At 40.0% G+C, this 18,384-nt stretch overlaps 1 protein-coding gene across 1 annotated transcript in view; it reads right to left on the bottom strand.

Moving 5' to 3' along the window:
• Positions 1-18,384, bottom strand: part of KCNH8 (potassium voltage-gated channel subfamily H member 8) — a 234,917-nt gene that overhangs the window by 25,420 nt on the left and 191,113 nt on the right. The window contains exon 11 of the mRNA XM_016198776.2: positions 16,091-16,305. Within this exon, the coding sequence (XP_016054262.2) occupies positions 16,091-16,305 (215 nt within the window). The remainder of the gene's footprint in view (positions 1-16,090; positions 16,306-18,384) is intronic.

Here is an 18,384-nt window from a genome sequence, read left to right on the forward strand (position 1 = left end):
TCCACTAAACAGGTTTGAGAGTTCACCACCATCTAATCTAAAGAAGAGATCTTTGAGACTGGTCTGAACCCCTAAGTGGGTAATATAGTTTCTATTGTTTCCTCTGTTGGTTATATAACTTAGACACAGAAATGAGATTTTAATGAAAAAAACTGATGATTTTGACATTCCCCAATTTCACATTGAGCCTTGAGGTCAAGACAAACTATTAAGATTTAGAGGAGAATTCTCTTCCCCTAGGTAAACATATCGCTTCTGATGTGGAAAGCACAAGTCAGGTAATCGAGTCCTGAACTTAATGTTTACTAACTGTTAGAGCTGTAGAATCAGCTACAGAGCTATAGTGTAGGAATCACCATAAAACCTCTTATCCGTGTATATTATAATAAAAACTGTGTGCTGGGGATGGGACCCACTTAGGAGGTAGTAAAACATAGTTGTTAGGAGCTGCGATTTTCCTGGTCCTGTCACTCATTAGCTATGTAACCTTGGGAAGCATGTTATTTGGGATAAGATAGGTAATACTGAGGTAATAATTAATGTACTAAGTTTCTTTGGCTTAATGCAAATACTTTTATTTCTCATTCATGTGCAGTTTGATGTGTCAAGCAATTTCCCTCTAAGTAGTGATTCAGGGACACAGGCTCCTTCTGTTCTGTGGTCCTGCCCTCATATGGTCTCATCCTGTTGACTGCGTGGGAAAGAGAGTATGGGGAAGGTATATAGGGTGTGTGAGAGAAGTGCCACGTCACTTTTACTTACGTTCCATTGGCTGGAACCAGTGTCACTAACTGTCAGTCAAAATTCTTTGAGTTTCCTTTCTTCCTCTTAATAACGATAAGATCTAGAGTTATTTTGAGGATTAAATGAGATATATATGTGCAAAGTGAACGAATCTCAGAGACTCAGTTGGACACACCTGGCGTTGTGTCACATTAAGACTAACGCAGTATAGCAATCAAAAACAATTAAAAATATTTTTTTGTGTGTATCTTTCAAGAACCTTAAAGGCAATACATTTAATAACCCACAGTAACTTTAAAAATTACCCCTCCTTTTTCATTTTATTATCAGTAACAAAGGTGCCTCTCTCTCAATTCTCATTGAAACTCTCCCCACCCCTTTGCTCACACCTCTTCCTGCTTCCTTCTGGCCATAAAGCTCAATGTTCCTGCCAGAAGTGACTGCTGGGTGGTGTCATGACTTCTGGGACTCTGTTTCTCCAGGGCGGAAAAAGCTCCCGGAGCCTGCTGGGCAGCGAGTCCCATCCCATCATCCAAATGGAACTCTCACATAGAATTTATAATGAAATAAGTCCTCACATTATTGCATTTGTTAAGTACTCGGTCCAGTGTCTGCCTTAAAGAGTAACTCATGTTATTAAGTGATAATTGCATTATTATTGATATCTTGATTATGAAGAAAAATTTCCTTTGAACTGGGTGAGTGAGGAATAGGGCATTATTAGCTAGGTCATGGATATCTAAACATTCCTAAAAATGGGTTTGTACAACTTGAAACTAAAATGTATGTAGGACTCCTTAACAAAGAGGCCATAAACTTCTGAAATACGAGTTTCCTCCAAACCTCTCCTGGCAGAAGGGCCACAAAAACACAATTTTCCTGGAACAACCGCAGGTGGAATACTCCATATAAAGTCAGGGTTTGACATTCTATTATTTTCTCTCTCAACCCCTTTATCTGCTCCTCTTAAATACAACAAGACATTTTCAGATGGTTCATGGGTATGAATAGTCAATAAGACATTGATAATTTATACAAAGGCACTCAGGCATGATTTTAATTTTTTATTCCTAAATTCAAAGGCATGGATCCCAAGGCCTTGAAATGTAAAGGAAACCCAAAGGAGTCATTTAACACTTACCTAAACACCTGAAAAATGCAGGATGACTTGGGAGAGAGAGCTATTTACTAATATTTGGTCCATATCATTCTAGAAAGAAATGTGAAACAAACTAACGAGAAGTCTCTTGGCGGTGACATATAAAGATTTCAGGTTCAAGGAGCGATGTACCAAATTCAATGATTTGGGAGTTCAGCAGGTAATCATGTTAAAAGAATTTACACAGTTTAAACTCATTATATTGAGCTAGGATCCCATGCCCCTCAGTGACCCGCTTCTGATTAGGGGACAATGGCTCCTGGTTAGCCTGTAAAATCAGCTACTCTGTAATTGTAAGGAAACACAATAGCTGGTTTCATAAGATTTTCAGGATACACGCTGAGTACTTCGGTTCTGGAGCAGGTCGGTGAAGAAAGATGCTTGATTTGGTGGGAGAAGTCTGGGCATCAGAGCTCCCGATGCCACTGTTAAAGTGAATGCGAAATGCCTAATTTGCAGCCTGGGAAGCCTATTGTCAATTATACACTGTAACAAAAAGGTAGACAGCCCTCCGTGTCAAAGACAGTGTTTGAACCGGCATAATGAAATGAGCGTCTCTTCTTATCTGAACCACAGTGCCTCGGTTAAGCTCACCGAGCCACAGAGAATGAGAGGCCCGATACAGGACCACAATAGTGGGGTCATAGGCAGCTTCTACACTACCAAATGGATGCATTTTCTTTTTATTAAAAAAACCTTTGAAACTTTAACATGAAGAATATTATTCATTATAATATTCATACTTTTACCAGATAGTCAACAATTTCTAGGAAAGGAAGCCAGTCTCACAATTAGCAGATGTGAGGCCAAGCTTCCCATGCTAGTTTGTTGTCTTCAAAGGTGATGTGTGGAACACTGTAAGGAAGACACTATTCACTAATTATATATGGACTAAAAACAAGTCTTTGTGAGAATTCACAATGGGATTACAAGCCATTGTAATTTAGGAAGAAAGGTGTCTGATTTGGCATATTTGCTTTTTCAGTGGTGCTCTAGGAAGTTCCCAGAACAAAAATTGTCATAGGTAAAGTATATCTGATATATCTTATTTCCTCCTCTAGGTTTCTTTCCTAATAATGTTCTCACCTAAAGCATGTTTCTGTATGTATGTGTGTGTGGGGAGAGGGTGTCATTCTCTACTTATTTATACAGTGGGTGTATTTTCTATTTGTTTTCTTACATATATATATGTAAGAAAACATATATATATATATTGAGCCTGAGTTTTTATCATAGAATAGACTTTTCCTTAAACTTTAACAATAAACAGTGAGGAATTTAAGGGAGAGATTTGTGGGGAGAGGTGAAGCAATGATCCCTTTCCTGAAATTTCACCATGCAAATAAGCTTTTACAGTTTCATGTGGCAACCTAGTCACAGAATGGTTATTCCCAAGTTTGGGGGAAATCACAGTGCTATCCATTGAGGAACTTCTCTTCATGACCATGAGAACAGTGAATATGGCATATCCACTTAGAATGGGCATACCTACTTATAGCGGGGCCATTCTGAATTTACAGAACTATCTAACTCATTTACAGATTCATACAAAGACATTATTCCTTTAGTTATACACATGAAATGTATACATGTAATTCTATTCAGAACAAACCTTTCTCTCCGAGTGATATCCATCATCACAAACTATGCACGAGTGACTCCATTAGAAAGATGATGCTGTGATAACTATTTACACAAATTTGTGCAAACCAGTTCCTTCAACTTTCCAATTTACTGGGTCGAACTTTGCTTGATAAGTTGTTTCTTTGGGGGTTGCAGGAAACTGGCAGTGTTGGATTCTTGGAAGGATTAATTCTGGCCGTAGTTGAACTGTGTAGACATACCACATTTTTCGGTAATAAGAATCCTTCCAAAATAAGGCATGTGGGGCCCCACAGAGGAAGTCATGTTTTCCCCATAAATTGCCATTAGATCCTCAGGAGGTGCAGTTTCTACTTAGCACTGGCTCTAAAGCATTGTCCTTAAACTTCTCCTCCTCTCACTCTTCGCTTTATGTTAATTTCAGAATTTCTAAAGAGAAATCTACTTTTACTTGAGGGGAAGTACCATCAAAATGACTCTGTGGTAACTTAGAAAAATTCAAGAAGTATTTTAAGGTATGAATGCCCTCCTGTTTGTCAATGAATTTGGGAGATTCCTATTTTGATAAGCCAGGCTTTCATAAAATGATGGCACACTCATATATACCCAGCAAGCTGCATTCATGTGCCACTTCTCACCTTTTCCTTAAAATACTAAATGTGTCAAGTGTGCCAATTCTGTGTTTCCTGAAGGACATATTCTCATTCACGGCAAAACAAAAGCATAGTAATAAAATAAAACACATACAGAGCAAAGCCAAATAATTTAATTTGGCTGTGCACCTTTCTCATGTTTAAAAGCTTTCTTAAACTGGAATAAGAAAAAATAATGGAAAGTTAGTGCTAGAAGGGCTGTGACTCAGGCTGGCTACTTGCTCCCCAACTGCGTCCTCTTGGAGCTTGATGAGACTTCCCAGACTGTGGGCACCTAGGCTTAACCATGCAACTAACTCTGGCTGACGGAACGTGAGCAGAAAGATCAATGCTATTTCGAGGCTTGGCCCCTGAGAGATGCAAGGACGCCTCTACACTCTCTCTCTTACCTGACTGGCTGCCCAGGTACAAAGCATCTAGTGGGTGGTCAGTTCCAGAGGAACCTTAAGCTCAAGGTAAAATGGAGCCACCAAATAGAGGAAGCCTGGGTCCCTGAATCACTCTGTGAAAAGCTGTCATCTGTCCACCATCTGTGCTTGGTGACATGGATGAGACAGAGCTCATAAGTCTTTTATTTTGCCTCCTAGAGATGAGGAGCTGGAGGCCCACGGGAGGAAAGCAGCTTGTCCCAAGCCATTCAGCCTGTACGTGTAGCGAGCAGCTACCTAGCATTCACTGCTTTTTTGGACAGAATCCTGTTTTTGGTTTTCCATATAGGATGCTAACATTTGCTACTATCAAGATGGAAGGGTGACTAATAGCCTCAAGGAAATATGTAAGCTGTATAATCTGGAATATAAACATGCTTCCTTCGCACCAGTCAGACTTGAGACTGTTTACGAATGCTGGCAAAGTGCGGTGACACAGATCGGTCACCATATGCTCTGCTTTTAAAGACCTTAATCTTCCCGGTAGAACATGCAAGTGGGATTACCACATCACTAAACGCTTAGCATCTTGCAGATGTTCATCTCAGAATCTTCCTTAATCATTTTCCTCAATGACATGGAAACCAAATCCCATAAATCCCAATTTACTGGACAGAGATGTGGCTCCCTGGGTCCCTCCACCCTTATAGAGTTGTCATTATCACCGCACGCTGGCCTTCCAATTCACGATTCCGAGGTAGTCCTTCAGCTGTCCCCCTAACTTGGCGGCTTCTTTGCTCCACATTTCTGACTACTTGGCTACTATTTCCTCCCATCAAAGCTGCAGGTTTCTTGGTGTCCTAGGACGCTGGGTTTCAGTGCTGGACCAAAAGATGCCTGGAATCTGATGTGAGCGGAGGCCTCCAGCTCTGCCTGCCGAGCACAGCCTGCTCCGCGGTGTAAGCAGACTGTCTCCGCCATATGTCACCCTCTCTGCTGTCTACACCCTTTTGGGGGAACTTCACGGGAAAAGCACTAGGAAAGATGTTTATCCTAGGATTTTGTAATTTGTTTTTAATTTTAATTTAATTTTCACCAACTTAGTTTATTTACAACAGCTTTAATCATGCCACCCACGGACTCTATACTGTGACAGTTGAGTCTGCGTTGGGATTAGAGGGCTAACTGAAGAAATGTCCCACATGCCCAAGGATGGTCTGGGAAACGTTACTAGACTAGCAGAGCCCCAAGCAGTGAACTAGTTGCTGCAGTAAAATATTCAGAATTATTCCAACAAATCCCAGGAAATCAAATTTTTGAACAAAAAAATAACAGAGTAAAAGTATGTTTAAATTTTCTTTTTTTTTTAACATATGCACAGGTAAAGTATTTGCAGATGGATTGAGCGATGTGAACAAAACTCTAAGTTAGAAATATTGCTTTTTTCACTTACGCACTTCACCCCTCTGCATAACTGCGTGTGTGTGTGAGTGTGCATGTACACATGGGAAGCACTGAGGATGTGTCTGTTGGCGAATGTGATACAGCCATATTCTAAAGAGATTTTTATTTACTTCAATAAATAAGAAGGCCTCCAGTTCCTTACAGGGCTGAAACTGAGTCTGGAATGAAACACTTTTGTACATTTGAAATCATGTTGGAGTGGAGATTTCACAAATTTACTCTTGTGCATGGGTTAAGAGCCATGATGTGTCTAGCAGGCTGAAAAGCACATACTTGAATGGGAAGAATTCTCCGAGAGCTAGTCCGTGACCACAGGGTTATTTAATAGACGGACAGATTCATGAGCAAGTAAAAGCACTACTACTGGGCAGAGGATAAGTTGAATGGCCAAACTACAATAGTTCTGCTGTCTTACTTGTCTTGTTAGGGAAATATCTTTCCTGAAATAGTACTTAGGCACACTGGGTTTTTGATGAGACATGACAAGTAGTAGTGTTAAGGTTAAGGAGATTAAAGTCAGTGTTGTTCTGAAGATTCAGTCTAGCTTCTGCTGTAAATCAGAATGTGTGAAGGAGCCCAGCCCATATTAGGGGAATTAGGTTCTGATCTGCAGTAGAGTGCTCAGTGGACCAGTGTACTAGGTTGGGATTCGGAATATGAGTTTGACTTTGATTTTTTTTCAACACTCACCTGAGGACATGCTTTTTAAAAAATTATTATTATTAATTTGAGAGAGAGAGAGAGAGAAACATTGATTGGTTGCTTTCCATACACTCCCCAAACCCGGGTTCTATTCCCGATCAGGGAAAGATCCCCCAAATCTAGGTACGTGCCCTGACCGGGAACAGAACCTGAAACCTTTTGGTGTACCGACAATGCTCCAACCAACTGAGCCACCTGGCCAGGGAGACTTTGACTTGATTTTATACTGTTTGATTCTTTCACTAATTATGTAATCTAAGGCAGTGGACTACGAAGACACCCAGGACACCCCAGTTCCGTCATTTATAAATCAAAAACATCCAAACTCTCAAGAATTAAAATTTAAATTAGATGAGGTAATGAAGGTAAATCGCCTTGTTCGAAATACATACTTAATAAACATTAGCATCCTTTCCTTGCCAGTAGATATACTATTTAGTTGACAAGAGAAATTAAAACTCAATGAGATACATTTCGATGTTTTGATTGAGGCTTATTTGAAACATATGCTTGGTGTGGTTCATGGGAGATGTCATCCAAAAGTGAAAGTAGATTTTGACTGTGCACAGGGCATATTCTACCTCATTTAGGTATATAATTCACTCATGTTATGTAACTAAACAATAACTGGATTTTTAATTCTGTGAGTGAATAAATTTTCTTTTCCTTTCCCCTTAAGGCACTTTGTAATCAAAAGAGAATCTGAGTTTCATTTGATGGTATATATGGTTCCTTCTGGTGTAAACTTCTATTATTCTGTGGATATAAAAATATGTATACATATAAGTGAATGAATTAAATTCTAATAAGCATTCATCAGGCACACAGTGTCTGCCACCAATTTCACTACAAAAAGGATTACAGAGATATTGTTTTCAAGGAACTTATATGTATACAACTGAATTCTCCACTGGTAACTTGGTTGAATTCTTACGATTCATTTTTAAAAAAACGTTTGCATTAAAGTATAATATACAGGGAGAAAGTGCACAAATCAAAAGAATACAGCTCGATGAATTATCAAAAAGCTCTGTGGTTCATTTTTTAACTTACATATTTGGTATGTGAAGCTTATATTCCCACAGGAACGTGTTTCCTGTGAATGCTCCGTTAACCTATTATACAGCAGGCATTCAGTGCTCATGGGATTAAGGGGGCAAAGCAATAATTTATAGCTTTGTTTTGATGGATTAATTTACACTAAGTTTCAGCTGGGTTTTGGAGTGAGGTGGGTTGGGACTGAAATTACGTTTTCTGACCTCCCTTGCTTTCTTGCTGAGGGACTCCAGACCAATTTTTTACCTCTCTCACCCTTAACTAGTCTCATCTAGTACATGAACTTAACAATGTGTCTCCAAGTTGTTGTGAGAATCAAATACATTCATGTTTATACAGTGCTTAGCATATAGCTTGGCTCCTAGGAGCTACTATACCATCAGCAGCATCAACACTGTCTTCATTTCATAGAGTCTTTGTCAGGAGGGCAGGGCTCTGTCACCCAGACTATAGAACTTAAATGAGGGCAAGCTCTGCACTTCTAAGGCTTAAATAACCATCAAGACTGCAGTGTGGGATGGAGGATTCTGGGCTTTCCCCAAGTAACAGTGGGGCAGGTTTGAGGATTCCTGATAGATGTAGCCTCGGTCATTTTTTGTTCTCAAGGGATGGACATTAAGTTGAGCCCTGTCTATTTGTGTGTATGCTTGTGCATACGCTAATCTGACACTTCTTATTTCAGGCGAACATCTGCTGTTCCCTGCAGGATGGAAGCAACCAGGGAAGTAGGGAAAGAAAGACTTTTTTGTCTTGTTTATTGGATGGCAGGTGGCCTTTTATCCTTTGACTTTCCCAACCCAGTCTAACTGCTCATGGTTCAACTTGCAAACACAAGCTGAAATACTCAGATGTCATCAAAGTGGCTGATCTCTTTGCAACACATGGGTCATGCTATTTGATGGACAAAAGGTTACACAGAGGAGAATCCAGAGGAGATGAAACCTGAGCCCATTCATGGTGGTCAGTGCTTTCTGTGTGAGCTCTATTTTCTGTGTGTGTGTGTGTGTATACATATATATATATATATATATATATATATATATATATGTATATATAAATATATGATGGTTTCTAAGAAAGTGTTGCTGAAATACTTGGAATCCTTACAAGAAATCTCCTTTGCCTCCAACTGCTCTATTTGAGTTGGATTTCTACTGCCTACAGTCAGTGTCCTCATTCCAAATCACTCCAGAACTTACCAGGGTTCTCAGGCTGGCCTTTTTGCCAATGTCCCACTAGCTGTGTCCTAAAATAAGAATTTTAAAATGTATCAGTCTGTAGTTTGAGAAACAGTGAGAGTAGCTGCTTTCTTTTGTTTCACAACTTTAGGGCATAGAAAGCCTTTATCTCTCTCAGGCCTGGGGCGAAGCAAGAGAAAAGTTCAGGGTTAGAAGGGAAGGTATATTTAGAGTCCAGTGGAGTCCAGTGCTCCTTGAGATCTTCCTCAAGGGGGAAGGAGAGGGGGACAAGACTGGTGATGATGGAGGGAATGGTGCAATAAGCAGAGGCAATCACTAAGAAGAGAACAGGGCACTGTGGGTCATTTTGCTGCAGTCCGAGTAAGTGGGATGTGTCAAGAAGTGCAAGATTAACAGCAGTCTTCATGAACCCAACACCGTGAGCATAAACAAAATACTAGGCGTTGGGGACACCGATCGAAACACTCTCTCTTTTTTCAAGTACTAAGTCTGCTGCAACTTCTGAACCCACCAGCATTTCAGAACATAGATAATGCTGGGAAAATGTGAGAACATAAAAAATACTGGATGCAAGTAAAATGTTCAGGCCATTACTTACTGAGCTTTTCCTATCACACGTGACACTGTCAGAAGCACCATAAAAGTGTATGGTAGGTAAAACCATTCAATACAAGGTATTATTTCTGGGAGGGATTTCCGCTCCCTAAGAGAGAGTATTTAAAAACAAAAAACTGACAAACAGAACACACGTTGGGCCTGGGATGGCAAGGAAAGCTGACGTGATAAAATGACACTTGAGTCCCTCAATATGCAATTTTCTATGAACAGTGATCTCAGAAAGGTGCAGAATTAATTATGCTCTCTTATTGCACAAGGCAGTGCCAGCAGATGCACCTATACACAGGCTACTCTTGAAGAGCTAAGCTTATATCTGGGCTGTCAGATCTGATTTTTAAAATTATTACTATTCGGTAAATCATTTTCAAGAAAAATGGTTTCAAGCAGCCCAATCTTATTTTAGACTGAAATGAGACTAAATTTAAACCAAGTCTCTCCTTTGGAAATCTCTCCCTTTTCAGTACAATCTTGAACTAAACTGTAATACAGTCACATAGGAGGCGAGTGATGTTGGCAAATCACAGACTTCACTTGAAAGATCTTTTCAGGCTCATTTTTTTCTAAAGGAGGAAGCATGGACTCAGAACTCATGGATATAGAGAAGCTTAATTACACAAGAAATTGTCTAGTGCCAAGAGGTTCAAGTGGACAGAGCTCAACAGTGAATGAGAATTAGACGCTTTTCGCAATGATATTTGCATTTGAGATAGAGGCTGCATTCTAAAAACATAAAACTAGAAATGAAGATTCACCTTTGCATATTAAAGCATGGGGTCCAGACCCAGATAGAAATATAAACTTATATTCAGATACCACTAATGCCAATGTGTTGAGAAATGCTTGCCCACTTTCCATCATAAATATATTACAGACCCTACACCTCACAGTTTACCACTAACGGAAACAGATCTATGTATTAGATTTTGATGAAGTATTTTCTAACCATAGATAAGCAACTTTACTAGACCCTGGAGGTTTCCACATGTGAATTTATTTCACCCCAGAAGTTTGTAGCCTCATGCCCCAGGCAATAAAAATGAGGGGAATAATAGTTCAGATTGATTTAATGGGTGACAGTATTGATTCTCAACTTTCCAGGGTATTAGTGTTATAATAGTACATCTATTTCTACCAAAAAAAGAGTTAGCTTTGGTCTGAAGGTAGATTCTTTTTCATCTTAACACATCCTACTATATCAAACCACCTGGCATAATTACACTATATTGCAAAGTATTTTCCCCCCTATTATTCAGCTTAAATTTGTCCTATGGCTTCTGAAAAACCTCTTGTCCTGAACTTAGGGGAAGTGAAAAATAGCTGGTTTTCAATTTAGCTGTTCTTTCAATTTGTCTTTTAAATTCTACTATTGATATTCTCTTTGGCTTTGTGACTTCTAAGAAATATAATTCTAAATTCCCTTAACTTTTCATTTTAGACTCCATTTACTAGCTACATAGGCTGCTGTCTTCAAGACTTTATTCATTTTCTCAAAATTTCATTTAGGTACCAAGTCCAAGTAAACTTTTTGACATTTCCTCATTCAAGCATTGAATATATACTACATGTTGATTCTGCATTAGGAGCTGACTTAGGCATGGAAGATATAGAATAGAGCATGACAAAGCCTTTATGAAGGAGAAATTCTGGCAGGAGAAACTGACCATGAACAAGAAAATATACATATTACAATAACTTCAGGCTTTGCTGGATGCTATGAAAAAGATAAATGAGGCGATGTGACAGAGGATAAGTGGGAGAGGTAAGGACAGAGGAGTGGCACTGCACGAAGAAGGAGTAGCAGTGCAAAGGCCCTGAGGCAGAAGAGGCAGGCAGGAGCCTGGCATGCAAAAGGAAGGGAAAGAAGGCCCGTGTGCTGGAGTAGAATGCTGGGCTCAGAATGGCATCAGGTGCGTTTGAGAGGCAGGCAGGGGTTGGATGCACAGGATCTTGAAAGTCATGGTAAGAAGTCTGGATTTTAACAGTCCATGGGGATCCATTGGAATATTTTAAGCAACAGAATGACATCCAATTTATGGTTTTGGAAAAATGGCTCCTTAGCCTTGAGGAAAGAGGGTGGTAAGGGAATGAGAATAGAGGCAGGGAGAACCATTATATCACTTCTTGTTTGTCATGGTCAGAGAGAGATGTTTCAGCACCTACTACACACACACACACACACACACACACATACACACACACTATTCCCATGGGCTGGTCGACTCCTCCATTAGGATAGTACTTTTACACTCAATTATGTTTATTTATATATGTCTTAACTAATGCATCTGACCAATCTGGAGCATTGGCAATTAATTGTGTTTATGTATGCATTTGTTTAATTTGAGGGTCAAGACTCTGAGATATTTAATTTTTTTTAACTATACTTTAAGCATGGTGCTTGATATAGAGTGTGTGTTGTTGGGGATTAGAATACAATAAATGTTTAAGTTTTGAGCTGCTATGGGGTCAGCACCATAAACCCACTCGAGTAGCATCAAATATGTCAAAAGTGAAGAAAAACTGCTGAAAGTGAGTGGTCCTCAAAGACCCCCTTGTCTCCACTTCAGGGACCTTCTCTGAACTTTGGAGGTTTCTTGTGCTATTTTTGGAGATGGGAGTTCAAAGACCTTCACCTAGAGGTCACTGACCCTCAGGAAACTGAAGAAATATTCCTCCCTATGCTAAAGAGGTGGGGAGACTGAAGGAGGAGACTATTTTCTTATGCTGGTCAGATTATATGACAATAGTGGAAAGTTGAGGAAAAAATGAGGAACTCAGCACATTTAAAATACCATGGGTTTCATCACTGAGAAACCCCTCAGTAAGGTAACACTGGAAAATTTATCATAGTTTTTCAACAACCATTGCCATTCATTGCTCCGCAATCACAACCCCACCACTAAGTCAGTGTCTTTTGTGTGCAAAGCACATAAGATGTTTATATGTAGCCATATCAATATCTGATCTTTAATGTATTAGCCTTAATTAATTTTTGAAAAACATATTTTAGATACTTTAATCATTTTACTTGCTTATCACAAATTCAAAATTCTTATGTTAAGGCAAACTAAATTTCACAACCAACAATACATGACTTTTTGCTAAAATCAGTTTTATAGGGTTTACCATGAGAAGCAGTGAAGCATATTTCTCATAAATTGCATAGAGAGAGATGCTCAATTAATCTGTCATTACTGGCCATTCAGGAGGGCAAATATAGAAAATGCACTGGGTGCATAAAATGCATAATTAGCAGGAGGTCAAAACAGTGCTATCTAGTCTTTTCACAGACTTAGAAAATAGTTTATGCATTTTAATGATTTTTCCCATGAGGATTGGATGAACTGTCACTCTAATATGTAATTTACCACAGTTCTTCTAGTTGTCATATCTTACTGGTACATGCATATTTTAGTTGTGACTATTTCTTAAAATGCTTTTTGGTATTTATTGCAAAATGGGTGGACTATCAGTCTCCTCTTTACCCAGATGTTTTGATAATTCTCCATGTCACCTGATCGGTTGTAAGTGGCTTGGGGTAAAAGGTGACATCTAGAAGGCAAAATTAGAAAGGCACAAGACAACCAAGAAGACAGTTGAGCTAATATGTATCAGGAACAATGGGGAACTTGGGGATGAAGGGAGAGCATGGAAGAGAGGACCGGAGAGAGGCAAGAGCAAAGGGGCTAAACAGAGTGGCAGAGCGGCCTCATGGTTTTTAAGAATAAGGATACTGCATAGAAAAATTATTTATATTATTTGCATTTCTATTATGCACATAGTCTTCCCTCTAGAAACCACTGACCAGCCTTCAACAGGGCTTCAACCGACGGAAACCCTGTGTGACTGGATAGTTTTGCTTGCATGTGCATGGAAATTAAGAGGAGCCGGGCTCCTCACTGCCTGACTCCAGATCAGAGCTGCAGACAGAGCATGAATCCCACCTGCGGTTCCATCAGCACATAACCTCCCCTCGAAGTGACAGTGTGCTTGCGAAGAGCTCCAGGCTTTCCCTAGGGTATGGAACGATGGGGAAGACATTCTACATTTACCCAGTCTTGAGAAAGCACAGCAGCCCGGGATCTTGGATACATATGTATATGGAAGTTTCAAGTGATAAAAAATTAGGAAATACAAAACAATAAAGGTTTCCGAGATAAGCTTCAGCTCCATTTGCCCTTAAAACTGTAGCTCACAGGGAGCCCTCTGAAAAGAAGCAAAACTTTTGGTTCCAGCCATATTGCAATAAGTTATGTTGAACTAACACCCTGGAAAAAAAAATAATTATAAAGCTGGATGAAATACAGGAAAGAACTGCTGGAAAGCACTGGAGGGCAAGCAGCTAGGTGAGACTGGAAGGGCTGTGATCCCCGAGGAAGAAAAGCACACCAGTGTGAGCAGCAGAGTCGCCCAGGTATTTTCCGGAGGGAATTTGCTCTTTCATCGTGAAGGGGGTTCGAGTAGACTAGAAGGGAGCAGTCAGAGGGTGAAGGTCAGGTGTGGCCAAGGCAGCTGCGATCGGAGGGACAAAATCCCAAAGGGGAGGTAACTGCGCTAATGGGTCCGCGAGGCGCCACAGGCCGGCGCAGAGAAACTCAGGGGAGGGCGGCGGCTGGGAGGCAGGGCAGGGGCCTTGGTGAGCGTCTGGGCTCCTAGCTACTGTCCTGGAAAAAGCATGTTCCAGGAGTCAGGGCTGCAGCCCCAGGATAGGAGAAAAACTGAGTGGATCAGCCTAAGAGCCTGAGAGGAACGACGGGCAGAATGAAAGTGATTTGCTGGTACACTCTCTGCCTGCCAAAAGAAAACCTATCCTATTTGGAGGAAAACATTATAAACATTCTTTCATGAACCACATCGACATTTAAACAAAATTATGACGTCTGCCAATAAAAAGGGGCCAAATGACAAAACAACAAACCAACCCAAGAAAAGTAACAATGAAAACAGTCCCGTAAGCAACTCAGATATTAAAGTTTTAAAATCACTATGAAGAATATTTCAGCAAATAGAAAAAAAGGAGATATAATTCAACCAAAGATAAGGACCCTTCTAAAGTAATCAAATAAAAAGAAAGTAGGGGCTGAGAGCCACTACGTTTCATTTGTCTGTGCTGACAAGTGTTGGCTGTTTCTCCCTTCTCTCATTTCTCCTTCCCCTTTTGGCTGCTGCTACCCCCTAGCTCACCTCCACTCTTCAAAAACAGTTTTCACATTAGGCTGTTATGGAGAGCACAAAAGGCACCTGCGGTTTTAAAATTTGATCTATTGAATGGGAAGACATGAAAAGTGTCTTCAAGAAGAAGAGACGACATAGCTAGCAGAACGTGCACAGATTTTAAAATGACAGAGACCTGGGCTCATACATCGTCCCTGCCACCTACAATTTTCTGTGACCATGTACCAGTTAGTAACCATTCTGCAGCAGTTTTCTGTTCCATAAAAATTGATTCGACACTTACCTTAACAGGTCATTTTAAGCCCTAAATGAGATGCTCTAGACAGGCAGAGTGCTTAGCATAAATGGGTTCCCAATAAACACTGACGCCTCCTTTGCTGTTTGCTATCGGTGGAGAGAAGCACACATTCAAAACAAGTCATCTTGAACTTCAGAATGGGATCCCCTCTGTGTATCGACTGCCACTGGATATCCTCAGCCCAGGTGAACGAATGCACAATTTGGAGTTTTTCTCTGCCTTTCAAAGTGCAGAGTATTAATAACTGACAAAATGTCTACATGGTATGGGTTAGTCAAAACAATAGCTTCTGAAGCCCTTAGGAAAGCAATCAAGTGTTGCAAATATCTGGGACGAAGCTCAGGACAGCAGACAAGGCTTTTGTTACAGAATGCTATGCATGCTCTGGCCTGCCTCTCAGCAATCACTGCTATTAAATCATTTGTCTCTCTGACACATCTAATGAAGTCATGTTCACGGCCAGCTTAATCACAGGATGCAGTATGGTACATATTTGGACAGGAAAGCCATTGGTATAAACTGGAACATGCCACAAATATATGATTTCAGAAAAAAATTATAATTTGAGTGTGACAATTTTTGGCTTGAATCCTATTTGTGCATATTTGGTCATGTTAAGATAGACTTTTGGTATCAGTTAACAAAATAATTATTCCCAGGCAAAATTCATGTGTAGGAAGTGGAGTATTGAACAGTTACCGACACAGCAAACTCTGAACCTTATACTGTATCTGGACATTTATGTGGAGAAATGTCCAGATACAGTATATCTGGCTAAATATTATATCGTTGAAATTAATTCCAGTTATAAGCACAGGAAAATAAAAAAAGAAACTGAGTTAAAGAGAAGTCATTGTAGTTTCTAGGATGTGGATAACAAATTCCAGGTTTGACTTGTCGCCCATTACTTACTTGCTCAGTCGGTGGTTAAACAGCCCTACCTTACACATTCAGAGACTCTATAAGGGAGGTCATGACCTGGGCCTTTACTGCTGTGAATGATGCAGGGCCCGTGCTGCTAGGTCTCAGCGCTGATTAGAAGTGAGACTTACATCGCTCTCATGGCCTTCTCGAAGGTTGTACGTGAGGTCATGCTGAATGTCTTCCACGAATTTGTGGGCGTACTCGGGGTAAAGGTCCAGCACTTCAAAGAGTCCTTTGAGGATGATGCACTGGAGATCACAGTAGGTCAGAGCCTTCACATCTGCATTGGTCTTGATCACTTGGTCCTTAATTGATAGATTTGCTCCAATTAGATCCCCTTTTCCTTGAAAGGGTGAAAAAAGAGACAGATCACTTTAAAGAAAAACAAACTTCGGGCCGGGAACTCGGTTTGTTCATTCCTCTGAGGTTACATTAAAAGAAGAAGTGGAACTTTTATCTGGTGCTGGGGTTTCTTCTCAGCATTGGTAGTGTTGAGACCTGGGGACTGATGTTGTTTTGCTGGGAGCTGGTATTCTGTACAGAGTAGGGTGTTTAGCAGCACCTCACATCCCCCATTCCCAGTGGTGACAACCCAAAATGTCTTCAAACATTGACAAATGTTCCCTGGTGGGCAAAACTGTTCCCAGTTGAGGTGACTGGGGTAGAAAAAGGCTAGGGGACCCAGAGGGAGTGAGGTGGGCTTCAGACAGGTCCCTCGCAGGACTCGGTAAATGACTTTAGACAAACCATTTGACGTTTTGTCAGGGTTGCTTTAACCGTTCAATGGAAATAATAATAGGTCAGACTTTTCTGCTGTATAAAAAGGCTCTGTGATTCTGAGGCAAGACCATCAAGAGTTATATTAATAATTTTGATTCCAGCACTTTGGAAAGGAATATAAGCATGACCATCAGCTTTCTAACATACTCAGTTTATTTAATTTGTCTCTAAATGTGTGTACAGGACAGGTGATGTGGGCAGAGGTGTCCTCTATCCCTTTTCTCAGAGTTGGGAGGCAAGATAATCATTGGAGGTTATGGACGATGAAAACTACTATGTAGGAATATAAAACACATCTTAGTTCTAAAGCTCTGTGACGGTGTAAAAACTTCATTTTCTTCATCAAAAGAAAAAAAGAAGCTCGTCATTTGTGCCAGTGCAGGGAGGGAGAATCTAACACTACTTTTCCAAGTTGTCTGTGCTCCTGCCCTCCAAAACCTTTGATATTTTACCTATAATACCCGAGCCTATCAGTCTTAGGGTGGAATTTACCTGCTTGGGAACTAGCTGGCTTCCTTGAGTTTGCTAATTAGATATATTGAACAATTTATTTGAACCTTTAAAATCTTTAAGTTGATTTGAGTCAGTTTAACTTAGTAGGAAGGTGAGTGTAGATGCAAGTGATAACAAAAAGCTGATTACAGCTTCAGATTTCTTTTAGACAGCCATTATTCTACTTAGCTTCCACATGAGAAATAGGAAAGAAAATCCATTCTAATCTCAGTCAAATTTAGGCTAAAAGCTGAGGTGATACAACCAAGTTCACAGGGGACAGTGGCATTAAGTTCATGGCTGCAACTTAAGAGCCTCTGCCTCTTTGCTTTGTCTTCACATAGCATCATGCCTAGGCTTTAGTTTTTATTTTTTTATGGTCATTTTCCTTCTCCATTTCATATGGAAACAACAGCCAACAATTTACCAACCAAAAATCACCAAGGGAATAATACCTTTGAAATATTATAGTACAAACTGCCTCCGTCTGCCCTGCATTCAATTAATTTTTTAACTTTACATTTTTTATCTTTATTGTGTCCAGAAATTCTGGAAGCCAAGTCCCTGGAATGGAGTAGGCTTCAATAAAAGTCTGTTTTACAGAATTTTACAGTAAAAGGAAACATGCTAAATTAACTATGAGTACCTAAGCTATTAATAAATACTTATAGCTGATCATAAAATTGAGCGTTTAAAAATTATTGAATTATATCTAGGTATTATCTTCAAATCAATGTTAGATTTAAACCTTGAGATTGAGACTACTTGGCAGAAGAAAAAAGTAAAATCTCTATGTGTAGAGAGCAGGGAATAAACAGCCACATGGTGCTGAAGAATTCATTTGACCCATGGTTGTCCCCAATACCATTAAACTTGGAAATTTTACTTCTTGCATATTTTGTTAGAAATCTAAATTGCTTCTCAAAAAAAACAATGTTGGGTACTGATGCAAGGTGTTAATACAGCCAGGGTACCTTGACTACAGCAACATTTTACGTTTGGATGTAAGGGGAAAATTTATCATGATGCACTAACTGTCTTGCTGCCGTGAGCATTGACATGTCCTTTTAAGCAACTGGTGTCTAGAGTAACTTTAGGGTCGTTGTACTTTCGTACCTTGAGCGACCATAGTATGGCTTGTTCAGCCACA

This window comes from Miniopterus natalensis, chromosome 15 (assembly GCF_054644295.1).
Source record: "Miniopterus natalensis isolate mMinNat1 chromosome 15, mMinNat1.hap1, whole genome shotgun sequence".
Lineage (NCBI taxonomy): Eukaryota > Metazoa > Chordata > Mammalia > Chiroptera > Miniopteridae > Miniopterus > Miniopterus natalensis.